Raw genomic sequence first — 27,450 nt, 5'->3', positions numbered from 1 at the left:
ATTAAAACCTTTACAGACAAGCAAAAGCTGAGAGAGTTCAGCACCACCAAACCAGCTTTACAACAAATGCTAAAGGAACTTCTCTAGGCAAGAAACACAACAGAAGGAAAAGAACTACAATAACGAACCCAAAACAATTAAGAAAATGGGAATAGGAACATACATATCAATAATTACCTTAAATGTAAATGGACTAAATGCTCCCACCAAAAGACACAGACTGGCTGAATGGATACAAAAACAAGACCCATATATATGCTGTCTACAAGAGACCCACTTCAGACCTAGAGATACATACAGACTGAAAGTAAGGGGATGGAAAAAGATATTCCATGCAAATGGAAACCAAAAGAAAGCTGGAGTAGCAATTCTCATATCAGACAAAATAGACTTTAAAATAAAGACTACTAGAAGAGACAAAGAAGGACACTACATAATGATCAAGGGATCAATCCAAGAAGAAGATATAACAATTGTAAATATTTATGCACCAAACATAGGAGCACCCCAATACATAAGGGAAATATTAACAGCCATAAAAGGAGAAATCGACAGTAACACAATCATAGTAGGGGACTTTAACACCCCACTTTCACCAATGGACAGGTCATCCCAAATGAAAATAAATAAGGAAACACAAGCTTTAAATGATACATTAAACAAGATGGACTTAATTGATATTTATAGGACATTCCATCCAAAAACAACAGAATACACATTTTTCTCAAGTGCTCATGGAACATTCTCCAGGATAGATCATATCTTGGGTCACAAATCAAGCCTTGGTAAATTTAAGAAAATTGAAATTGTATCAAGTATCTTTTCCGACCACAATGCTATGAGACTAGATATCAATTACAGGAAAAAAGCTGTAAAACATACAAACACATGGAGGCTAAACAATACACTACTTAATAACGAAGTGATCACTGAAGAAATCAAAGAGGAAATTAAAAAATACCTAGAAACAAATGACAATGGAGACACGACGACCCAAAACCTATGGGATGCAGCAAAAGCAGTTCTAAGAGGGAAGTTTATGGCAATACAATCCCACCTTAAGAAACAGGAAATATATCGAATAAACAACCTAACCTTGCACCTAAAGCAATTAGAGAAAGAAGAACAAAAACATCCCAAAGTTAGCAGAAGGAAAGAAATCATAAAAATCAGATCAGAAATAAATGAAAAAGAAATGAAGGAAACGATAGCAAAGATCAATAAAACTAAAAGCTGGTTCTTTGAGAAGATAAACAAAATTGATAAACCATTAGCCAGACTCATCAAGAAAAAAAGGGAGAAGACTCAAATCAATAGAATTAGAAATGAAAAAGGAGAAGTAACAACTGACACTGCAGAAATACAAAAGATCATGAGAGATTACTATAAGCAACTCTATGCCAATAAAATGGACAACCTGGAAGAAATGGACAAATTCTTAGAAATGCACAACCTGCCAAGACTGACTCAGGAAGAAATAGAAAATATGAATAGACCAATCACAAGCACTGAAATTGAAACTGTGATTAAAAATCTTCCAACAAACAAAAGCCCAGGACCAGATGGCTTCACAGGCGAATTCTATCAAGCATTTAGAGAAGAGCTAACACCTATCCTTCTCAAACTCTTCCAAAATATAGCAGAGGGAGGAACACTCCCAAACTCATTCTACGAGGCCACCATCACCTTGATACCAAAACCAGACAAGGATGTCACAAAGAAAGAAAACTACAGGCCAATATCACTGATGAACATAGATGCAAAAATCCTCAACAAAATACTAGCAAACAGAATCCAACAGCACATTAAAAGGATCATACACCATGATCAAGTGGGGTTTATTCCAGGAATGCAAGGATTCTTCAATATACGCAAATCAATCAATGTGATACACCATATTAACAAGTTGAAGGAGAAAAACCATATGATCATCTCAATAGATGCAGAGAAAGCTTTTGACAAAATTCAACACCCATTTATGATAAAAACCCTGCAGAAAGTAGGCATAGAGGGAACTTTCCTCAACATAATAAAGGCCATATATGACAAACCCACAGCCAGCATCGTCCTCAATGGTGAAAAACTGAAACCATTTCCACTAAGATCAGGAACAAGACAAGGTTGCCCACTCTCACCACTCTTATTCAACATAGTTTTGGAAGTTTTAGCCACAGCAATCAGAGAAGAAAAGGAAATAAAAGGAATCCAAATGGGAAAAGAAGAAGTAAAGCTGTCACTGTTTGCAGATGACATGATACTATACATAGAGAATCCTAAAGATGCTACCAGAAAACTACTAGAGCTAATCAATGAATTTGGTAAAGTTGCAGGATACAAAATTAATGCACAGAAATCTCTGGCATTCCTATATACTAATGATGAAAAATCTGAAAGTGAAATCAAGGAAACACTCCCATTTACCATTGCAACAAAAAGAATAAAATATCTAGGAATAAACCTACCTAAGGAGACAAAAGACCTGTATGCAGAAAATTATAAGACACTGATGAAAGAAATTAAAGATGATACAAATAGATGGAGAGATGTACCATGTTCTTGGATTGGAAGAATCAACATTGTGAAAATGACTCTACTACCCAAAGCAATCTACAGATTCAATGCAATACCTATCAAACTACCAATGGCATTTTTCACAGAACTAGAACAAAAAATTTCACAATTTGTATGGAAACACAAAAGACCCCGAATAGCCAAAGCAATCTTGAGAACGAAAAATGGAGCTGGAGGAATCAGGCTCCCTGACTTCAGACTATACTACAAAGCTACAGTAATCAAGACAGTATGGTACTGGCACAAAAACAGAAAGATAGATCAATGGAACAGGATAGAAAGCCCAGAGATAAACCCACGGACATATGGTCACCTTATCTTTGATAAAGGAGGCAGGAATGTACAGTGGAGAAAGGACAGTCTCTTCAATAAGTGGTGCTGGGAAAACTGGACAGGGACATGTAAAAGTATGAGATTAGATCACTCCCTAACACCATACACAAAAATTAGCTCAAAATGGATTAAAGACCTAAATGTAAGGCCAGACACTATCAAACTCCTAGAGGAAAACATAGGCAGAACACTCTATGACATAAATCACAGCAAGATCCTTTTTGACCCATCTCCTAGAGAAATGGAAATAAAGACAAAAATAAACACATGGGACCTAATGAAACTTCAAAGCTTTTGCACAGCAAAGGAAACCATAAACAAGACCAAAAGACAACCCTCAGAATGGGAGAAAATATTTGCAAATGAAGCAACTGACAAAGGATTAATCTCCAAAATTTATAAGCAGCTCATGCAGCTCAATAGCAAAAAAACAAACAACCCAATCCAAAAATGGGCAGAAGACCTAAATAGACATTTCTCCACAGAAGATATACAGACAGCCAACAAACACATGAAAGGATGCTCAACATCTTTACTCATTAGAGAAATGCAAATCAAAACTACAATGAGATATCATCTCACACCAGTCAGAATGGCCATCATCAAAAAATCTAGAAACAATAAATGCTGGAGAGGGTGTGGAAAAAAGGGAACACTCTTGCACTGCTGGTGGGAATGTGAATTGGTACAGCCACTATGGAGAACAGTATGGAGGTTCCTTAAAAAACTACAAATAGAACTACCATATGACCCAGCAATCCCACTACTGGGCATATACCCTGAGAAAACCATAATTCAAAAAGAGTCATGTACCAAAATGTTCATAGCAGCCCTATTTACAATAGCCCGGAGATGGAAACAACCTAAGTGTCCATCATCGGATGAATGGATAAAGAAGATGTGGCACATATATACAATGGAATATTACTCAGCCATAAAAAGAAATGAAATTGAGCTATTTGTAATGAGGTGGATGGACCTAGAGTCTGTCATACAGAGTGAAGTAAGTCAGAAAGAGAAAGACAAATACTGTATGCTGACACATATATATGGAATTTAAGAAAAAAATGTCATCAAGAACATAGGGGTAAGACAGGAATAAAGACACAGACCTACTAGAGCATGGACTTGAGGATATGGGGAGGGGGAAGGGTAAGCTGTGACAAAGTGAAAGAGCGGCATGGACATATATACACTACCAAACGTAAGGTAGATAGCTAGTGGGAAGCAGCCGCATAGCACAGGGAGATCAGCTCGGTTCTTTGTGACCGCCTGGAGGGGTGGGATAGGGAGGGTGGGAGGGAGACGCAAAAGGGAGGGGATATGGGAACATATGTATATGTATAACTGATTAAATTTGTAAAATAAAAAAAAATTAAAAAAAAAATAAATAAAAAAAAAGTAAGAGGATTGGGGCTTCCCTGGTGGCGCAGTGGTTGAGAGTCCGCCTGCCGATGCAGGGGACACGGGTTCGTGCCCCGGTTTGGGAGGATCCCACATGCCGCGGAGCGGCTGGGTCCGTGCGCCATGGCCGCTGAGCCTGCGCGTCCGGAGTCTGTGCTCCGCAACGGGAGAGGCCACAGCAGTGAGAAGCCCGCCTACCACAAAAAAAAAAAAAAAAAAAAAAAGTAAGAGGATTGGATTGGTAGTTCAGTCAAGTTACCGTTAAGAGTGAAAACCAGCTCTTTTGCATGCTACTGGGGCTGTGCAGTTGGGCTGATTTCCATCAGAGGGGCACGAGTGAGCAATAGAAGGTGTCAGAGTGATCCCTGGCTATGGTGACAGGATTCTGAGAAGCTCTGGAGAGTCACCATTATGCTTCTGAGTAATTCTAAGGGGATCTCGAGATCAGCACAAGCCTAAAACAGACTCTTGTGGAAGATTAGACAGCTAGGGTTCTTCCATATCCATCCCTCCTAAGCCTGTATGCTCAGGACATAACTTTTGGTCCTATAATCACCCTCAAGTGTGGAGATGGGCGTGGCCTTTTGGGTTCGGCACTTCGGCCTCAGGGTACTGCCACTGACCAGGCTTCAGGGCTCACTGCAGCAGTTCTCAGACGGCTTCGTTAAGGATTCTGAGCTGCCTTGTGAATATACAGAAGGCAGTGGAGAATAAGCTAGAAGTGAAGAAAGGAACCTCAGTCTTCTATCATCCTTTTTATTCTACTTTTTCCAGAAATAAATATGGCACAAATAGCCCCTGACTTATTGAGAGTCCACTAATGGACTTAAGATCTATTCATTTAGGAAATGATCAAGGGGTAAGGAATTGTTTCTGAAATCTTAATTTTGAAAGACCAGGTCTTGCAGGTTCTCTATTGAATAGGGAAGTATTATTATCATAGTGACTGCATGGTTTTTAGAGCAATAGAACAAACAAAGAGGATGAGCAGTGGGCAGAGTCACCAAGGGTCACAGTCCTCACATGTCTGAGGTTTGAGGTACTTAAAAATCATGCTAATCTGTACATTGTATAATCCACAGGCTTCAGTACTCTGTAATTTGGTATTAGAAACTCAACTATTTTTTAAATCACTTTAAAAGTTACACATTTGAAAATATGACTTTCCATGAAACTATTTTCAATGATTCTTGAATTTATAGAGCTGTTTTCAAAGCACTTTCACCGTTAACTCAGGTGATCCTTGAGAAAGAATCCTGCTCATTAGATCATATTAATAATATTGTTCTGGTTGTGCAAAAAAAAAAGAAAAAGAATCTGAGGCTCAGAGAGTGAAATGCCTTGCCCACGGTCACATAGACAGTAAGTCGTCAAGTTAAAACTGGAGCTCAAGGTATTCTACTATCAAGTCTGACTTCTTTATGTTCTAAAATAATAGCTAATCACTGTTGATCAGGGTTTGTTTTTTTTTCTTTATAGTGATTAAGCATATTTTACATTTAGTGTATTAAGGTAAGCTTTTGACCTATAGTGCGCCAGATCTCACATTTTCCATCTGATTCATCTAACGTCATGCATGTGCTGTTGGGTTATTCGAATTGATTGTGATAAACTTTTGCTGAGTTACTTGTAAGGGTAGTTTTTTCTTTCTTTAATGATCTGTTGCCAGGACCATACCAGGGTAGGTGCAGATACCTCTCAGGACATCCAGCTCTTTGGGATAGGAATTCAGCCTGAGCACTGTGAGATTGATATTGCTTCTGATGGAGAGGTCACCCTCACTCCAAAAGAAAATGCAAGGTAAGAAATGTCCCTTAAAGGTAAGAAGCAGTTCCTTAACATAGCTCAAGTGCCTTATTTTCAGGAGTAGACTGACCCTTTCTGTCTGTTTGCTTAGTTATATCAGAGTTAAGGCTACACTGGCTCTTGCTTTCTGCTTGTAGAGAGCTGTGTAAGCAAGATTTCGAGCACCAGCTTCAGGGTGGCTGATTCTGCCTTGAGTGGCTGGGTGATCTTAGATAAGATACTTCTTTTATCTAATCTTCAACTTCCTCATATGATAAATGAGGCTAATAGTAGACAAAACATATAAATCACTTGGCTCAGTGCCTGACACACATAAATATTGAATAAAGTTATTTGTTATTACCGAGTGTAATGCATTGTATGAAAAGCAGTTAATCAGATAACTCCATTATATGAAAAATTCCTAAACTAGGCTATAATATGTAAGAATCTGAGAAATGACAGGATAATATATTTACTTTTTAATTTCTACTAAATGATGTCTTGAATTATTTTATAATCACGTGTAAAATGAAGTCCTAAAACAGTATTCCTTAACTCATATAATTCAGAACACACATTTTTATGAAGAAACCTATATTCATTTCAAATTATTCTGTTAATATCACCCATATACATTTCTAAGTGATGAAAAACTGAGACTAACAATAATAGCATACATGATTCATGAAATTTGTAGGCCTTCTGTTATAGTGATATATTGTTAAGATATTTAATGGTGAAATGATACCATTCCTTAATTTTTACTTATTCCAAGTTCAGGTAGAATTTAGCTTCATGCTGTATCCCCCTATTAGAAGCTCTGGATTTTTTTTTTCATACTTTTTTTTTAATTGACAGAATTATGTGTGTGTATACACACCATGATAATTTGATCATATTCTCTTTTAACACTACATCTGAAAATGATTTTATTCGGTAGATTTCCTCATACCTGATTTTACTTCCATGTCTTTTTATCCTACTTTTCGTCCTTCCCCACCCTGTCCAATCTCCTCCTTTCCTATAACCTCAGGGTAGTGGTTCATTCATTCAGTATACTTCCTCTAGGCTCTGTACTGGGAATGCCCAAGTATAGTAACTCAAAGCCTGGTGGAGGAGAATATATAGAAACAATTGTTATTATACAGGAAAATAAGTGCTCCTTCTAAAGTGATCTTTATAACCTGCAAATCTGATCACTGTAAAAGTGTGTGGGGTTTGCGGGACTGGAGGTAGGGAGAGCTGTTAGGATATTATTATGATATTGTTGTGGGAACACAGCAGTAGCAAAAGAAGTGAAGGACAAAATGTATTTCAGAATTACTTGAGAGTCAGCGAGGTTTAGCGATGTGCTTGGGGACAGGATGGGAACTCACTTAGTAAAAGAAAAGAAGTGAGCAATATTAGATTTCTGTCTTAGGAGATGAGATAAACAGTGGCACTACTAAATCAAAATAAGAAATCCAAGAGGAAGAACAGGTTTGGAGGATGATAGGCAATGAGTGTAATGAGTTCACTTTGGAATACTTTGAGTTTGAGGTGTCCTTGGGATATCATTGTGAAGATTTCCAGTTGCACATTGGATTTAGGGCAGTAGAAATACCCTAAAGATACAGACTGGGCATAATCAGTGTTGCCTGTCTTGAAAGTGGGTCTAGAGCGAATAGTGGAAGGGTTAAACCAATGTTTATGGGATGGTCTGAAGATAATCCATGAAGTAGGGTGAGACAAGGGAGTCAGAGAGGCACAGAGGCAACAGCAGGATACAGTGATGGAATCTAAGGGAAGAGAACATTTAAGAAGGTCAAAGTAGAAGCTAAAGAGCTTCTATTGGACATAGCAGTTAGGAAGACATTAACAACCATGGAATGTTTAAGTACCATGCAGTTGTGGGTATGGAAGGAAAAAATGCAAAGAAAGAAGAATAGGAGGTGAGGAAGCAGGTGGAATCTTGGTTGTGCAGATGGAAATGGGATTGGAGACACAGCAAGAGAGGGACATGGCGTGAAGGGATAGTCAGTATTTCCTCAGATCTGTCTCAAGTCCACCGGTTCTCTCGTCATGTTTTACCTGCTGCTTAACCACATTCTACTGAGTTTTAATTTCAGTGTCTCTGTTTTTCATTTGTAGGAGTTTAGGAGGTCCTTTTTTAGATATGCCTGGTCTCTATTGGTAGAGGCTTGTTTTTACTCCATTGTATGCTTTAATAATTTTACTTTTACTTATTTTATTGCCTTTATTTGGAAATTCTGTTCTCTGAAGTTGCTGGGGCTTCAATCCAACTATTTGTTGTATCTGCTGATAACTTTGATTCCTAAAGCAGTTCATGATTTTTTAGATGTGCTCCTCTTCAGCGGTTTATCTGTAGGAGTCTTGTGGCTTGGGTGAGGCTACATAAATTCCTGCAAAGAGATTTTATATTTGCTTCTTCCGAGTACCCCAGGCATGTGTTCAACTAGAAATGACTTTTTAATGCTAATTTCTTGGCTTAGGTATGATACCAAACCAGGCAGTTTCCATAACTTTTTCTTTTTTATATTATTGTAATAAGAGTGTACTATAAACGGCAAAGTGATATGTTCATATGTATGTTCAGGTGTGTGTGTGTGTGTGTGTGTGTGTGTGCACCTAGATAGGGGTCCTCTAAAGATACAGATGATCACAAAAGTAATCAGTAAGTAAGAGAGATGAAGCTTATTACATTTCTCTCTTATTTGCTCTGGAACTATTTTTAGTTTTATTTTAGAGTAACACTGCTCAATAGAACTTTCTGAGATAGTGGAAAGTTCTATATCTGCTAAGACCATTTTGGTAACCACTATTGAGATGGTGCTCTTGAGAATTAACATATGGCCAGTGAGAATGAGGAACTGAATTTTTTAAATTATAATTCAGAGTTTAAAATAATAAAGGACACTGAGTGACACATTTCTACTCTTTTTTTTTTTTGTAGTAGTTATATTCTTTTTTTTTTTTGTATTTATTTATTTATTTTTTTTATTTTACAAATTTAATCAGTTATACATATACATATGTTCCCATATCCCCTCCCTTTTGCGTCTCCCTCCCACCCTCCCTATCCCACCCCTCCAGGCGGTCACAAAGAACTGAGCTGATCTCCCTGTGCTATGCGGCTGCTTCCCACTAGCTATCTACCTTACGTTTGGTAGTGTATATATGTCCATGCCGCTCTTTCACTTTGTCACAGCTTACCCTTCCCCCTCCCCATATCCTCAAGTCCATGCTCTAGTAGGTCTGTGTCTTTATTCCTGTCTTACCCCTATGTTCTTGATGACATTTTTTTCTTAAATTCCATATATATGTGTCAGCATACAGTATTTGTCTTTCTCTTTCTGACTTACTTCACTCTGTATGACAGACTCTAGGTCCATCCACCTCATTACAAATAGCTCAATTTCATTTCTTTTTATGGCTGAGTAATATTCCATTGTATATATGTGCCACATCTTCTTTACCCATTCATCCGATGATGGACACTTAGGTTGTTTCCATCTCCGGGCTATTGTAAATAGGGCTGCTATGAACATTTTGGTACATGTCTCTTTTTGAATTATGGTTTTCTCAGGGTATATGCCCAGTAGTGGGATTGCTGGGTCATATGGTAGTTCTATTTGTAGTTTTTTAAGGAACCTCCATACCGTTCTCCATAGTGGCTGTACCAATTCACATTCCCACCAGCAGTGCAAGAGTGTTCCCTTTTTTCCACACCCTCTCCAGCATTTATTGTTTCTAGATTTTTTGATGATGGCCATTCTGACTGGTGTGAGATGATATCTCATTGTAGTTTTGATTTGCATTTCTCTAATGAGTAAAGATGTTGAGCATCCTTTCATGTGTTTGATGGCAGTCTGTATATCTTCTGTGGAGAAATGTCTATTTAGTTCTTCTGCCCATTTTTGGATTGGGTTGTTTGTTTTTTTGCTATTGAGCTGCATGAGCTGCTTATAAATTTTGGAGATTAATCCTTTGTCAGTTGCTTCATTTGCAAATATTTTCTCCCATTCTGAGGGTTGTCTTTTCGTCTTGTTTATGGTTTCCTTTGCTGTGCAAAAGCTTTTAAGTTTCAGTAGGTCCCATGTGTTTATTTTTGTCTTTATTTCCATTTCTATAGGAGGTGGGTCAAAAAGGATCTTGCTGTGATTTATGTCATAGAGTGTTCTGCCTATGTTTTCCTCTAGGAGTTTGATAGTGTCTGGCCTTACATTTAGGTCTTTAATCCATTTTGAGCTAATTTTTGTGTATGGTGTTAGGGAGTGATCTAATCTCATACTTTTACATGTCCCTGTCCAGTTTTCCCAGCACCACTTATTGAAGAGACTGTCCTTTCTCCACTGTACATTCCTGCCTCCTTTATCAAAGATAAGGTGACCATATGTCCGTGGGTTTATCTCTGGGCTTTCTATCCTGTTCCATTGATCTATCTTTCTGTTTTTGTGCCAGTACCATGCTGTCTTGATTACTGTAGCTTTGTAGTATAGTCTGAAGTCAGGGAGCCTGATTCCTCCAGCTCCGTTTTTCGTTCTCAAGATTGCTTTGGCTATTCGGGGTCTTTTGTGTTTCCATATAAATTGTGAAATTTTTTGTTCTAGTTCTGTGAAAAATGCCATTGGTAGTTTGATAGGTATTGCATTGAATCTGTAGATTGCTTTGGGTAGTATAGTCATTGTCACAATGTTGATTCTTCCAATCCAAGAACATGGTACATCTCTCCATCTATTTGTATCATCTTTAATTTCTTTCATCAGTGTCTTATAATTTTCTGCATACAGGTCTTTTGTCTCCTTAGGTAGGTTTATTCCTAGATATTTTATTCTTTTTGTTGCAATGGTAAATGGGAGTGTTTCCGTGATTTCACTTTCAGATTTTTCATCATTAGTATATAGGAATGCCAGAGATTTCTGTGCATTAATTTTGTATCCTGCAACTTTACCAAATTCATTGATTAGCTCTAGTAGTTTTCTGGTAGCATCTTTAGGATTCTCTATGTATAGTATCATGTCATCTGCAAACAGTGACAGCTTTACTTCTTCTTTTCCCATTTGGATTCCTTTTATTTCCTTTTCTTCTCTGATTGCTGTGGCTAAAACTTCCAAAACTATGTTGAATAAGAGTGGTGAGAGTGGGCAACCTTGTCTTGTTCCTGATCTTAGTGGAAATGGTTTCAGTTTTTCACCATTGAGGACGATGCTGGCTGTGGGTTTGTCATATATGGCCTTTATTATGTTGAGGAAAGTTCCCTCTATGCCTACTTTCTGCAGGGTTTTTATCATAAATGGGTGTTGAATTTTGTCAAAAGCTTTCTCTGCATCTATTGAGATGATCATATGGTTTTTCTCCTTCAGTTTGTTGATATGGTGTATCACATTGATTGATTTGCGTATATTGAAGAATCCTTGCATTCCTGGAATAAACCCCACTTGATCATGGTGTAACATTTCTACTCTTGATCATATTGCTATTCCTAGAATTTCTGGAGGGCTTTTTAGATGCCTTAATAAACAATGGGGAAATATATTTCTTAAAAACTGACTATTGAATGTCTGTTTTTTAGGTAGAGGAGATAAGTATTCTCTAAAACTTTTTTTAAAAACTCATCTTCTTGGCAAAAGTATGTATGTATGTACATATTTATATATGTATAGTGTTAGCAAATAAATTTTGAGTAAATTTGAAGATGTAATTGTATTAAATGATTTGTGAATTGGGCAGCATCTCATCAGGCAACGTGAGGGGTTACACAACATGGAAGGCTTTTATAGTAAGGAAGGTGGGACAAGGAAAGGAAGTCATCAGCAAGGAACAAAAGTGAAAGTTCACTGGAGGAAAGTAAAAGTTAGGTGACAACAGTTTCTCATTAACTGAGCTGTGGTGTTTTTTAATTGGCTGGGCTTGTTGCTGGGCGCAGAGGAAGTCTTCCTTCCTCCTGCTGGGGTAGTAAAGTAGTTGCCCTTCCTGTTGGGGGTTCAAGGTAGGTCTCTTCGTGGTGGGGTAACTGACATCTTGCTTTTTGGGATAATTGACGATGAGTGTTGGGGTATGAGAGTTCCCTTTTCAGGCCTCTTGACTCCAATTTTAGTTGAGCTTTCCTTTTATTAATTTTCACAATAGACATACATATACATATATATTCTGATCTCATTTTCCATTTTTGCAGATGAATAAATCAGTTCATATTTCCAAATAGATGGGAAACAGACTTTTGAAACTTGAGTCACAATGTTGAGAGTCATTTTGAAGAAAAAAGGGAGCATGTTAGTGTAAAACATACACACCAAAGCTTTACCGTGTTTGTGTGCAACAGATTAAAAACATTTAAGATGGTATTTCCAGGGTATTTTTTATCAATAAAAACTTAGCCACCAGACTTGAAATATTACTACAAAAGAGTGATTATTTTCATCTGTGAATTTTCCTTATTCCATAACTTTGAGCTTAAGAGTCCCCCTAAAGATTAGGAGCCAGATAATGAGAGTATATGAGAAAAGTAACTTACGGAAAAATTAAAACTCAAAATAATACTCATTATTTTTCTCCATCAAACTTCACTTGACAGCCCTTATAGCAAATTAAACTTTAATTAATTGATTAACTATCCCCCTAATATTTTGTTTTGCTTTTATTGTTTTGTTTTTTTTAAATTTTTTTTAACATCTTTATTGGAGTATATTTGCTTTACAATGGTGTGTTAGTTTCTGCTGTACAAAAAGTGAATCAGCTATACGTATACATATATCCCCATATCTCCTCCCTCTTGCATCTCCCTCCCACCCTCCCTATCCTACCCCTCTAGATGGTCACAAAGCACCGAGCTGATCTCCCTGTGCTATGCGGCTGCTTCCCACTAGCTATCTGTTTTACATTTGGTAGTGTATATATGTCCATGCCACTCTCTCACTCCGTCCCAGCTTCCCCTTCCCCCTCCACATGTCCTCAAGTCCATTCTCTACGTCTGCATCTTTATTCCTGTCCTGCCTCTAGGTTCTTCAGAACTATTTTTTTTCTTTTTAAGATTCCATATATATGCGTTAGCACACGGTATTTGTTTTTCTTTCTGACTCACTTCACTCTGTATGACAGTCTCTAGGTCCATCCATCTCACTACAAATAACTCAATTTCATTTCTTTTTATGGCTGAGTAATATTCCATTGTATATATGTGCCACATCTTCTTTATCCATTCATATGTTGATGGACACTTAGGTTGTTTCCATGTCCTGGCTATTGTAAATAGAGCTGCAATGAACATAGTGGTACATGACTCTTTGAATTATGGTTTTCTTAGGGTATATGCCCAGTAGTAGGATTGCTGAGTCGTATGGTAGTTCTATTTTTAGTTTTTTAAGGAACCTCCATACTGTTCTCCATAGTGGCTGTATCAATTTACATTCCCACCAACAGTTCAGGAGGGTTCCCTTTTCTCCACACCCTCTCTAGCATTTATTGTTTGTAGATTTTTTGATGATGGCCATTCATTCTGACTGGTGTGAGATGATATCTCATTGTGGTTTTGATTTGCATTTCTCTAATGATTAATGATATGGAGCATTCTTTCATGTGTTTGTTGGCAATCTGTATATCTTCTTTGGAGAAATGTCTATTTAGGTCTGCTGCCCATTTTTGGACTGAGTTGTTTATTTTTTTGATATTGAGCTGCCTGAGCTGCTTGTAAATTTTGGAGATTAATCCCTTGTCAGTTGCTTCATTTGCAAATATTTTCTCACATTCTGAGGGTTGTCTTTTCGTCTTGTTTATGGTTTCCTTTGCTGTGCAAAAGCTTTTAAGTTTCATTAGGTCCCATTTGTTTATTTTTGTTTTTATTTCCATTTCTCTAGGAGGTGGGTCAAAAAAGATCTTGCTGTGATTTATGTCAGAGAGTGTTCTGCCTCTGTTTTCCTCTAAGAGTTTTATAGTGTCTGGCCTGACATTTAGGCCTTTAATCCATTTTGACTTTATTTTTCTGTATGATGTTAGGGAGTATTGTTTTTAAATGCCAGCAAAATCTCTTTTTTAGGTAAAGGAGACATTTATGAGAAGACTAAAATTGTCCATGCTAAAATTTCTGGAGGACTTTTCCTTTCCCCCTAAAAAAACTCACAGTGACAGTGCTTTAACTATATCAAAGGATCAGTTGTTGAGATCTTCTAATAAGCAGGAAATCCTACAAAATCTTTTATAGTGACTTATTTAGGCTACTGACTTCACAGCCCCTTGATAGCCAGTAAGCTGTAGCAAAGTTACAATGTGAGGAAAGCTGCACTGTTGAAAGACCACCTGCAAATGTCTGCTGGACAGTTGCTTCTTCAAGATTAGTTTCAGGCAAGTCCAGGATACATAGACCAACATAAACCCACAGACACAATTTACATCATTATGGTATAATATAATATATACAGCATAACAAAGACTCTCAGAGTTTTCTTCCCCACCTCTAATTGTTTGTTTGTTTTTATTGAAGTGTACTTGACTTACAGTATTATATTAGTTTCAGGTATACAGCATATTGCTATTACATAATGGTCACCACTGTAGTTACTATATGTCACTATAACTGGGAGTTTGTGCCTCTTAATCCCTCTTAAACTTTTTCACCCATCCCCTCACCTCCCTCCCCTTGATTGATTTTACCATTTGGTTGGTAGCTGTTTAGGATTTAAACCTGGAATTCTTTTTGTTTTCCCTGAGTTTTTATTATGGGAAATTTCAAACATAAGAGTAGAAAGAATGGTATAACAAGCCTCCATACAGCCATCATCCAGCTTCAAAAATGAAAGCTCATAGACAGTTTTATTTTTTATTTGTATGTCCTCCACATCCCCTCCTCCCTCCCCTCTGGGTTATTTTAAACATATTCCAGATATTGTAACTTTGCATCCGTAAATATCTCCACTTGTGTCTCTAAAAGACCAGTATCCTTAAACACAGCTTCCGTACCATCACACCTAAAATAATAAACAATAATTCCTTACTAGTCATACATTGAGGCGCTGTTCAAATTTCCCCAGTTGTCTTATAAAGGTTCTTTTTCAGTTGTTTTCGTGAAATCAGGATCCAAATAAGATTTAACCATTGTCATTGATTGTTATGTCCTTTGGGACTCTTTTAGCCCATGGGTCCCCCTCCTTTGCTCCCCCACTTTTTTTTCCTTGCATTTTATTTGCTGCAGACACCTAGTTGCTTCCCATAGTCAGCATTTTGCTCATTGCATCCCATGGCGTCATTTAACATCTTCCGCTGCCCTCTCTATTTCCTAAATTGGTTTTAGATATAAAGGCTTGATCAGGTTCAACTCAAATATGGACAAGAATGTTCCATAGGCATTGTTGCCTGTCTCCATCAGGAGCACATCATGTCCAGTTGTCTGTCTTTGAGGGATATCAGCATCCCTTGATCATTTTTGCCTAGATTGTGTATTTTGATAGTGTTTCCAATTCTGTTATTCCTTCTTTAGGTATTAGTCGAATATGCCTATTAAGAGAAAGTTCCCCCAGTTATCTCTTTGGCTCCTGGGTCTAGGTTTATTGCTCTTTACCATCCAGCTGATGTAGCCCCCCTGGTGTTCCTTCAGGTCCTGTGTAAACGGCACCCTCGTGTGCAGCACCACCCAGCTGTGGCACGGGGACAGAATCCTGTGGGGAAATAACCACTTCTTCAGGTAACGGCTTGTGTTCACTAGTATGTTCACTCATACACCTTTTCTCTTATCTGAGTGTAAAACACGTTGATTTTCTCTAATGGTGAAAAACCCCACAGAATTAATTTACCTAAGAGGAAACGGCGAGATTGGTTGAAAGACTTTGAAAAAGAATCGGGCCCGCCAGAGCATGACCTGGATGCAGCCAGTGAGGCTTCCTCGGAACCAGACTATAACTATGAATTTGCACAGATGGAAGTTATCATGAAAACGCTGAATAGTAATGGTAAGACCCTTAAGCATTTACTTTCTCACTCTACTCTTTAAATAAACCTGAGGAGAATTTGAGCATGGCTAGAGAATTGTCCGTCTGATCTCTGGTGTATCAAATTGGGGATTCTGTTGCAGGAATAAAGATTTTGACCTTTTTATTTATCTCTATTTCTGGATTTTTAGCTTCAAATTCCCCTCTTTTTTTTTTTTTTTTTTTTTGCGGTACGCGGGCCTCTCACCGTTGTGGCTTCTCCCGTTGCGGAGCACAGGCTCCGGACGCGCAGGCTCAGTGGCCATGGCTCACGGGCCCAGCTGCTCCGCGGCATGTGGGATCCTCCCGGACCGGGGCACGAACCCGCGTCCCATGCATCGGCAGGCGGACTCTCAACCACTGCGCCACCAGGGAAGCCCAGTCCCCTCTTTTTAATTATAGAAATGAAGTATGAAGAAAAGGCCAGATGGAAAAACAAGTGTAATGTATTACTCTGAAGAGGATAGAATAACAACAAAAAAAACATTAAGATTAGGGATTAAAATTAGCTGCTGGGGCTTTTGACAGCACAGGTAAGACCACATCTGGAACTCAAACTTCATCCCACTCTGTTACTTGCCCACCAAGTTGGGAGGAATATCAACAGACATTCCAAAGTGATGCTCAGACATCAGAATCACATTAATGGGTCATTTAACAACATGGCTGAGCAACAAGTCTCCTGTGAGATGCAGGGTGTGACAGGAGGGTGGAGCTCCAAACTCCAGGTGGAGGAATGCCCATCAGAAGAGAGATGATTTCTTCAGATGAGGTTACAGAATTCTAGACATCTCTGTGCTCTAACTCTGTGGCATATTCAGGTGGTATCCATTTAATCATGTATCATCCCACATCACAGATTTCTAATTTTCTCCAATTGCTACCGTCTTACCATATATATATAAACATTTATATTTATATATATAAATACATTTATATAAATATTTATATATATATGACCCCCCCTCAATAACCAGTGAGTTATTTAGTGCTCACTAAATAACTCACTGGTTAATTTCTCCAAGCTTCTTCGCCAAAGCAGTTCATCATCAGTGCTCTGGCTCAGGGTGTTAACATGAGTATCCATTTGCGTTCCGGATCAGGCCTTGCTCTCCAGTGTTGATTTTATCCATTTAAAAGTAATGTTTCCCCTTCCTTATGCTTTACTCAATCCCACTGCTAAACGGAGCTCCCCTGTGGGGCACACAGATGTGCTCTGTTATGATGCTGAAATGCTGGTGGCCGGACAGAGTTCACGCCCTTCACCTCTACTGCTAGGTGGCTTCCCGATCATAAGCCTGTCTGCCTGGTGGTCATCCCCTTGGTGGTCCTATTTGAAGATTCTCTTCCCTCTCATGTGGTTTCAGACGAAGCTCCTCCACAAACACTGGGATAAAGGTTAACTGATTGGCTTTAGCATGAGGGAGCTTGACTGGTGTTTAGCAGTGCTGCTCATTGGTGCTTGTGCTACGTGCTTTGGCCAAATCTAACTAACATGATGGGGAAGAAGCTGAAGTTTTCTGCCTGGCCTTTTCTGCCTGAGGTGCTCTGAATTCTTGATGGAGGGATGCTCCCTTTTCAATTATGACCCTTTCCTCCCCATGTCCCAACTCCATTGCCTTCCAGTGGTTAAAATCCAGTAGCTGTTCTTTTCCCCGTGTATCCAACAGCACAAAAGTGTCACTAGTATTATTGCTACTCTTACTAACGACTTTATTTCTGTTGACAGCACAGCAGTTCAGGACATAGTACTTCTGGGTAAATAGTCACCTACATTATCCCAGTAATAGACTAGAATAAAGGATTTTCAAATCTCTAGAATAAATAATGATCCGAAACCCAATTCTTTTTTTTTTTTTTTTTTTGCCGTACGCGGGCCTCTCACTGTTGTGGCCTCTCCCGTTGCGGAGCACAGGCTCCGGACGCGCAGGCTCAGTGGCCATGGCTCACGGGCCCAGCCGCTCCGCAGCATGTGGGATCTTCCTGGACCGGGGCAACGAACCCGTGTCCCCTGCATAGGCAGGCGGACTCTCAACCACTGTGCCACCAGGGAAGCCCCCCAATTCACTTGAATTAAGAATAAAAGCAAACCTAGTATCTGTAGACCATAATATGTTCTTCCTGAGGGTTCAGAATAGGAATCAGACATTTAACTGTTTTCACAGAGTCAATGGCAGCTCTAAAGAGCAATTAAGAGGCTGGTGAAGGGTCCATAGAGCTTATTCCATCTGGGATTAAAATGTTCTCTTTTTCCCCCAAAGGATCTACTTTCCTTTGATTTAGTGCCTTGGGCATCTTGATATGAATTAATTCTAATTCTGTGGGTCACGTAAATTCCCTTCAACCTCTACACCATTACCCTCTCTCTTTTCCATTCTCGGGACAGATAAGGAAGTTTGAGCTCATTGTGTAGTTACATACCAGGCAGAGAATAAACTAAGGAAGAAGAGAGGATACTATGCCCAAAAGAAAGGGGGTCCTTTCTCTCGTCCTAAAACACCTTCCTCTTTGGTTTCTCGGCCTGAGGCTCTAGGCTTACTGAGTTTTAAAACAGTTCATACAAGAGGAAGAAAGAAGATAGGGAGGAAGAGGAAACTGTTAACATTCTCTTGAAAAGTGGATTGGTTGTTTGAGAACGGACCAGATCATCTTCGGCTTCTGTCCTATGCCATATCATAGAGTCAGAGTGACTTGCTGATTAGGATGACCTTTTTAAGTATATGTTGTATAGTGATAAAGGCTTAAAATAGGTTAATTAATTTGAAAAGAAAATGTTATCAAATATGTCTAAGAGAAAAGTGTTTCCAGACCTGTGTTGGGATCAGAGGAGAAAAAGAAACCTCAGTCCCTGTACCTCTACCAGGTTTGTGTGTAGCATAGCCAGACCCAGGGTCTCCAGGCAAGGCTTCCCAGGCTGGTCTGTGGCAGGCTTGGGGAGGGATGCTTTGAGTTGCTCTCTCTTGCATATCTGCATGTTGATTTGTGGCCACTGAGAAAGCCTGGTGAGTAGTAGGGTTGCTATGTCGTGGCAGCTGCTAAAGCAGTTTTAGAAGGCCTCAGTCACATTACCTCTGCATTGGCATGGAACCCCCTACCTCAGCCATCTGGGATCATGTGTGTTTCTACTTACCACTGACCAACAAGTAGAAATAAGAATTAAACATCTTACTCAGTGTCTTTTAGCAAAAACCCTAGGATATGATTTTATTAAAAAATTGGTGTGTTTCCCAGTTTTCTCTCTCTGGAAAAGATTCGTACACACTCAGTTAGGGCCCTAAAAATGGATGGTGAGGACCCTGTCCTTTCTTTTTTAAACCTAGAGCCTAAATAGAGCAAAAATATATGTATACTGTTTGAGAAATATGTATATTTTTTAATTCTGAGAGAACTTTTCTTCTCTAGCCCTTACGTGTAAGATTTCTTTAAACTCCCTCAAAAAAGATCACCATATTATTCCCTTCCCCCCACCCCAGAAGTTCTAGGGCTACGTTAGAAGTTCTAATCCTTTGGAGTATGTCAGTTTTCACTCTGTGGAAAAAGTCTTACCCACCCATGGTCTGCCTTTGTGTAAAAGGTTTTTTTTTAGTAGTCCATTTTCCATTGGACTTTCAAGTTAACATATTTCAGGGACTCTATGTCAGGACTCTATGAAGAAAAGTATTCAGCTTTGAAAAAATAATGAATCTCAGAATTTTATATCAGCAAAGAACAGTATTTTTTTTTCAAATCTACTCTTTAACAGAGTACTAATTCTGAGGAAAACACTGGAGGTAAGAGTACAATTTACTACTAAGTTTATTTCCTACCCCAGACAATTAGCTCTGATCTGAGTTCAAAACCCAGTCCTGTTGCTTATTAGCTGTACAATCTTAGGTCAGCTGCTTAGCCTTTCTGAGTCCCAGTTTGTCTCATCTTTGAAATGGGAATGCCATCCACCCTTAAGTTTGTTGCAAGGCTTTCATGAGATGATGCATGCAAAGCGTATAGTGCCTCTACCTGAGATATAGCCAGCAGCCAGTAGAATTATTATTGCTGCTGTGGTTGTCATTTTTCTTAAAACACCTCACCTATATTCTGTGTATCTAGTGATTTTTCAAAGTACTTTCTACTCTGTTTTGTATTATTTAACCCTGTTTTCAAAGCTAACATGCTATTTTCTTTTCCTCTTCTCATATAGAAAACTACTAAAATTTACCTGCTGATTTCACAAATTGATAGGGTCTTCCGGTAAAGTCAGTCAATAGCTATCATGAGGTGATGTAAAAATTCCTCTTAATTTCCTTCTCTTATCCTGGAAATTAAAATGAGAGTCAATATATAGAAATGCGACACGAACAGCACTGAATAATAAGCAAGTGTGTGAATCTCAGGCTAGTCTGAGAATATGAACACATCTCCTAGGTCCCATGTACTTCAGGGAAATAGTTACCATTATGGTGATTTGTTTACCATCCAGGTTGTCTAACATAGTGTTTCCCTAGAGACAGCATGACTTTCTCTTTTGTGCATGTGGTCAGTGCCTTCCTTAATCTTTCTCTATTACATCCAGGCCGTTGGTTGTTACCAGGCTAATGTCCTGCCATAGCCAATTAGCTCTTTAGGACCGAGTCCTGCCTGCACCACAGCCACCACTCATCACAGTCATGGCCCCTTTCAACAAGACCCATTAGTATTTCTAATACCTGTTCACCCACTTGTGTGTTGGTGATCTCTCAATCTGAGAACGCAAAAAATCAGAAATAGTTGCAAGTGAATTGCTTTCTTGACTATTAACACCTGAGAAATTGCCAGACCGTATGTATACTCAGTCAGTGTTTTCAGACATATGCTGTGATCTGTAAGTTTCCTCTCACATTAGAGAAATTCAGGAGTAATAAATTTGTGGCTAAAATCAGAAATGCAAACCCTTTGCCATGTGCTGAAACCAGTGCTAGAAGAGCATTAAAAAGTGACTATCAGAAAAATCACATCTCATGTGGCTCTGTCTTTGAAGTTGCCTTAGCTTTCATTGAGTTTTTCCTCTCGGTGGATAGAATCCCATCCCCCTTTCCCCTATCATCTGCTTTTCGCAATTGAGTGATCTATCTGAACGTTAGGATGAGCTCATCAAATTGAAGAAAGTCACATAGTAGATGTGGGGAATGTTTCCCCCCAGGGCATTGATCTAAAATGTTAAGGAAAAGGAAGTGGAGAGGATTTCATCCAACCGGGCCTCTCAGGCCGCTCACAGGCAGCACATTGAAAGGCTCGATTCTGGGGGCGGGGATGGTTTTCACCGAAAGGAACAGCCACGGGCTCCCTGTCGTAGCCACCGCTGAAGGCACCTCGCCTTATCTCTTGGCTCACCAGACCCAGTTCAAAATGTGGTTCAGGTCCTGGAGAAACAGTACCTGGAAGAAAAGAGGAGCGCCCTTGAGGAGCAGCGGCTCATGTACGAGCGGGAACTGGAGCAGCTCCGCCAGCAGCTGTCCCCGGAGAGGCGGCCCCAGAGCAGCGGCCCTGACCGCCTGGGCTATAGCAGCCAGACAGCTCAGCAGAAAGTGACCCAGTGGGCAGAGGAGAGGTACAAAGGGGAACGGGGGTGGAGGGGCCCAGAGTCAAGGCCCCGGGGTCCTGGGGGAGGGGGTCGTGAGGCATGTCAAAGCGGGACAGACCTGGCAAAGAGGGAAATCTTACTCCCGTGTCTGGATTGTTAGCCCTTGCCTTTCCTTTCAGAGATACTATTTATCCTAAGTATGTTTACTGTGATGTTAGTTGCTAAAGATTACACCTGCCCCCTTACCCTTTAATAAAAATGGTACCAAGTTAGAATACCACTGTTTGGTCTTAAAGTAGAGAACATTTGAATAGTTCTTCAGCATAAAACCATTTCTTGTTTTTTATTTCTGTTACTTTGGAACCCATTTAAATACAACTTTAATGTTAAGAAATCTACTAAATGTGATTTTTTTTTACCTTGTGACTTTATTTATATCAGAACTGAGGTGGTGGTGGAGGAAACGGTAACAAAAACAACCACAATAAGGACAATAAATTATTGCTGAGTTCTGCTGTGGTCTTACCACGGTCTAGGAATGCTGCTTATTTTATTTAATGCTCCCAGCAGCACCAAGCCATGGGAGCTGTGCTTTCTGTCTTGTAGCTTGGACAATCATTTTAAATATCTTCCCTCAGTCACCCATTAAGTAAATGAAAAGGCCAGGGTTTGAACCCAGGTCTGTTGATAGTCCATTATCCTGTGTTGTAATAAAAATAATGGCGCCTGACGTTTCTTGAGCGTTTATCACGTGCTGACACTCCATGCAGTCGAAAATCCAAGTATAACTTTACAGTAGGTCCTTGATACCTGCATTACACATCCACAGATTCAACCAACCATGGATCATAGTGAAAAAAATCTGTATCTCTGTGGCCCTACGCAGTTCAAACCCATGTTGTTCAAGGGTCAGCTGTACTCTTTATTTCATTCAGTGGGTAATTTTTGCATATCCTATGATGGGCCATGCACTTGGTCAGGAATTAGGTGTAGTGACAAGCGAAAAAGACATGGTCCCTGCCCTGGGGGTGCTTACAGCTTCATAGAGGAGACGGACATTATTGGTCAAATAATTACACAAATAAATGAAAAATTGTAACTATGACGGAGGCTACTGAGGCAAAAGATGTGGGGCTGGGTAAACATATAATAGGGTTCGGACCCAGTTAGGCTGTTAGAGAAGCTTTTATCAGGAAGTGCTATTGTGTAGAGTTGAGAAACGAATTTCTGCTGCCACAGAAGTCCCTACTTCTCACCTTTCACCAACTGAAGAAATCACGTAAAACACTTTCTCCTTACTGGCTCCAGATCTCCCCCACCCCAAAGCACAAAGAAGTCGTAATCATTTCTTTTTCCTAAAGGATTGCTTTATTGGGTTTTGTGTGTATGTGTGCATTACCATATCAAAATCTAGTTGTTTTCAAATGTTATATAATTTAAAACATGGTTTGAAGTTAAGTCACCCCACGTGTTTGCTCTTCATCTGTGGTTACCCGTGGAGAGCTCACAGAAACCTGGGGGGAAGAGAGGAGGATGAGAGGTGAATTGGCAAAAACAGCTTGAAAAACAATTGTTTGAGAGGAGTTTTCTACTACTTTCTAACAACATGACTCACTTGGGAACGGGACTGCCCTTTTCTTTTGGACATTCTCATGTCCTTTTCTGCTGTGCCACAGGGATGAACTCTTCCGCCAAAGCCTGGCAAAACTGCGGGAGCAGCTGGTCAAAGCTAACACCTTGGTGAGGGAGGCTAACTTCTTAGCCGAGGAGATGAGCAGACTCACCGACTACCAGGTGACTCTGCAGATCCCTGCTGCAAACCTCAGTGCCAATAGAAAGGTAAGAATGTTCTCGAAGAAGATGAGAGGGAGAGGTACAACAGTAGATACTGTAAGTGGAACGTGAACCTGGCATTTAAGACATCCTTTAGAGATCTTGGGTATATATATATGCCTTTGGATATTTTATGATCGGAATATGAGAATTTTGGGGGCTAAAAGCCTTGCTAATTTAAGTGCTTTCTTTAAAACAGTGAAACTGGGGGAAAAAAAAAAAACAGTGAAACTAAGGAATTCCCTGGCAGTCCAATGGTTAGGACTTAGTGCTTTCACTGCTGTGGTCCTGGGTTCAATCTTTGTTTGGGGAACTAAGATCCTACAAGCCGCTGGTATGGCCAAAAAATGAATGAATAAATAAATAAATAAATAAATAAATAAATAAAACATTGAAACTAGAAATATATATAAGTAATTCCTCCTGCTTTTCTCTTTCATATAAATACCTCCTGAAATGGGGGAATATGTGTATATTTTGAGATAGTACCATTCTGAGAGTGAATTCTTCGAGAAAGGAAGACTCATATGATACCTGTTTTTCATACACAGAAAGATTCTTTGCAGTCATTGGGAAGTTTCCTGTCATTTCAACTTGAAGAAATTTTCATTTAAGCAGAAACTTTGGAAGAAATAATTTTTCATCCATTCATTTTTCCCTCCAGCAAGCGAGCTAGAAACAAGTCAGAGAGTATCTCATCAGTCTTCTTGCATTTTAGTCTTTTGAATGACCAAGTAGTTCTCCTTTGAGAAATTTATTCTAAATCTGTACTTATAGACGTGTTCATAAACATTTATGTGCTTTTGTACCAGGACACTTATCACAGTGGCCTTTGTAATAGCAAAAATTTGAAGCAGCCATGATGTTGACCAAGAGAATAATTAGTCAAGTGAGTGATACATCCCTATAATGGATGGCTGTGTTGCTATGAAAAATCATGTTTATGAAAAATATTTAACTACACAAGAAGGTGAACTGTGGAGAGAGAATTGGGATAGGAAATTTGTATATTTGTTTGGTTCTGATTGTGATAAAAATAAAATGTGTGTGTATGGGTATACAAAGAAGATTGAAAATAAACCAGAATATTCCCTAGGTGATAGGGTTTCATCTTCTTTTGTATACATTATGTGTTTTTTTCCCCAAACTTTCTACTTTATGATAATACATATTGCTTCAACAATCCAAAAGAGTGATAACAAGATGTGTTATGTTTGTTTTTTGTTTTTGTTTTCACTCATTCTGCAGAGAGGAGCGATAGTGAGCGAGCCAGCTATTCAAGTGAGGAGGAAAGGAAAGAGTACCCAAGTGTGGACCATCGAGAAGCTGGAGAATAAATTAATTGATATGCGAGACCTTTATCAAGAATGGAAGGAGAAGGTTCCTGAGGTAAGAGGGACAAAATGTAAAGGAGCTTTGGTTGTGTTAAAAGGACAAGAATATAAGTGATTTAATCGTCAGAACACACATATGTGCGTCAGTGAATATCTGTAGTGCTACTTGGGACAATTATAATAGAAATGTAAAGTGAAAGTGACCTTGAAAGAATCAATTGGATTGGTCATAAAACATGTGATCCCCACACAGATAGGAACTAAATGAAGAGAACACATAGCATGTTCTTATTGGGTTGCTACTACATTTCAAGTGAAGTGAAGTAGGACAAAGTGAATTTGTGCTGTTTCGTCAATGCTGTTAAAAATCAGCTTAAATGGAGCCAGTGTGGATTTTGTATTCATTAGCATATGTTCATGCTCCCCTGGCTGTGTTCATGGCTAAGTAGATGCTAAGAATAATTTTAGAAAGCATGATCCATTTTTTCTACATTAGTAATGGAAAAAAAGATTCAGTGAAGGAAATGAGGCAAAGCACTGGGAATGAAACCTTGCAGGTTGGGTGTGATAGGGAAGAAGGGGTGTGATAGGTGGGGCTGTAACCAAAGAAGAGCTCTCCCTGCCCTTATGTCACTTAACAAGCCCCTCCCGTGGGATAGTTCTGTTTTATTCGTGTGACATGATTCTATTTTTACTTCTTTTTAATTTATTTGGATAAGTGCTTTCTTTTTAAAACGTTTTAAAATGCTGGTTTTAAATAGTATTGTTTAAGTTGATGTTTTGTTTCCTACTCGCCTTCCCCCCGCCTCTCCTACCATTCAGACAAAGCGAGTCTACGGGAAACGAGGTGACCCTTTCTATGAAGCCCAAGAGAATCACAACCTAATTGGCGTGGCTAATGTGTTCTTGGAGTGTCTGTTCTGTGATGTGAAACTTCTGTATGCAGTTCCTATCATCAGCCAGCAGGGGGAGGTAAGGACAAGCCAGCCTCTGAGAAAATGGCCATGGTTCAAGGTTGTTTTTTTTTTAACATCTGTATTGGAGTATAATTGCTTTACAATGTTGTGTTAATTTCTGCTGTACAACAAAGTGAATCAGCTACATGTATAGATGTACCACCATATCCCCTCCCTCTTTTTTTTTTTTTTTTTTTTTGCGGTACGTGGGCCTCTCACTGTTGTGGTCTCTCCCGTTGCGGAGCACAGGCTCCGGACGCGCGGGCTCAGCGGCCATGGCTCACGGGCCCAGCCGCTCCGCGGCACGTGGGATCCTCCCGGACCGGGGCACGAACCCGTGTCCCCTGCATCGGCAGGCAGAGTCTCAACCAGTGCGCCACCAGGGAAGCCGCTCCCCTCCCTCTTGAGCCTCCCTCCCACCCTCCCTATCCCACCCCTCTAGGTCATCACAAAGCACTGAGCTCAAGTTCGTTTTTTGTTTTTTAATTCCACTTAAGTTCTGTTCTTGAGGTAGATCAAGAAACTAGGGTGAAGCATCAGGATCACATTCTTCTTTCTCTACTACTATCAAAAGAAACTATCAAAATTAAGGCATGGTTTTAAAAGATTATTAGAACATGTTTCTTATTTGTGGTTCACAAGTATTTTCTTTGTTTTAATCAAATTCGAAATCTTTTGGAAACCAGATTCAGCTCTGTGCCCCATAGTGATTTCTCTCTGAATCTCTCACCTCTGTAGTACACTTTAACTCCTTCCTGGCCCTAAGTGGTCTTTACAAGATACAACTTGGGAGGATTATTTTGAAATTCTAAAATATTCAAAGAAAACAAGCTTAAGCATCCCACTGTTACCTCCTCTTTTTAAAAAAAAATGCCCCTCATATTTCATTTATTTCATTATATTGGCCTTCTGTCAGCCTGAAACATTTCAGAAAATGTTCAAGTTCAAACTTTTTTATATTATCCACTTCGTCAACTGACGTTTTCATTTTAAAGTTAGTGACATCCTTATTTCCTAGCTTATCCTTCAATAACATGCAAACTTGGAAATACTAAGTAATTTTTTGTGATTCTTAGAGTAGACTAAGAATAGGGTGCCATTCTGCCCAAAGTGAACCCAGAAAATAGACCCTAGATTCCCAGTTGTGATGTGTAAGTACACAGCTCACATTCCACATGTAGTAACCCACCTGTGGACATTATGCTCTAGGAAAATAGTGGGCTAAGTTGCTTTTTCCCATGTTAAAAATGGGCACAACTCCTATGGCAAAGAGATTTAGTGGCTGAGTCCCTAGTCAGGGTTTCTTAAGCTAGGGTCCATGGTGGGCTTTGAGTATTTCGTTAATCCCCTGAAATTATACTAAAAATGTATTAGGGTCTCAAAAAACGCTGGGGAAAAAAAGCTTAAGAGCCACTGTCTTCTAACCGTTTTCTCATATTTCCTTTCTTCCCCTTCTCTTGCTCCTTCCTCCATATTTGTCTCACTTGTCAAATACCGTCAACTAATTTCTCTCGGGTCCTGGCTGTCCGAGCCAATTGCTCTGTGGAAGTTAGATCTGAGCTACTTTTAAAAATAAGCCTCACTATGTAAGATGACACTGTAGTGCCAGAGCATGTGTTCCCTTCACAAGTCCAGTCATTATGACCTAAAACTGTGTTGCCAAAGGAAACTTGGTCAGTTACCACACTCTGAGAATGCAAAGGTCAGGGTCATTCCTATCCTTAAATCAGTTCTGTGAA

The 27,450-nt window shown here is 39.3% G+C and overlaps 1 protein-coding gene across 1 annotated transcript in view; it reads left to right on the top strand.

The window, feature by feature from the left end:
* The window catches only part of KIF13A (kinesin family member 13A), a 213,938-nt gene that overhangs the window by 154,543 nt on the left and 31,945 nt on the right, over positions 1-27,450 (top strand). The window contains 7 exon segments of the mRNA XM_060111361.1: positions 5,978-6,108; positions 15,683-15,769; positions 15,868-16,034; positions 21,402-21,615; positions 23,265-23,427; positions 24,670-24,810; positions 25,578-25,727. Of these exon segments, the coding sequence (XP_059967344.1) occupies positions 5,978-6,108; positions 15,683-15,769; positions 15,868-16,034; positions 21,402-21,615; positions 23,265-23,427; positions 24,670-24,810; positions 25,578-25,727 (1,053 nt within the window).

Source organism: Mesoplodon densirostris, chromosome 10, assembly GCF_025265405.1.
Source record: "Mesoplodon densirostris isolate mMesDen1 chromosome 10, mMesDen1 primary haplotype, whole genome shotgun sequence".
NCBI lineage: Eukaryota > Metazoa > Chordata > Mammalia > Artiodactyla > Ziphiidae > Mesoplodon > Mesoplodon densirostris.
Note: the sequence above shows the minus strand (reverse complement) of the source record. Positions and strands in the feature narration are given on the sequence as shown.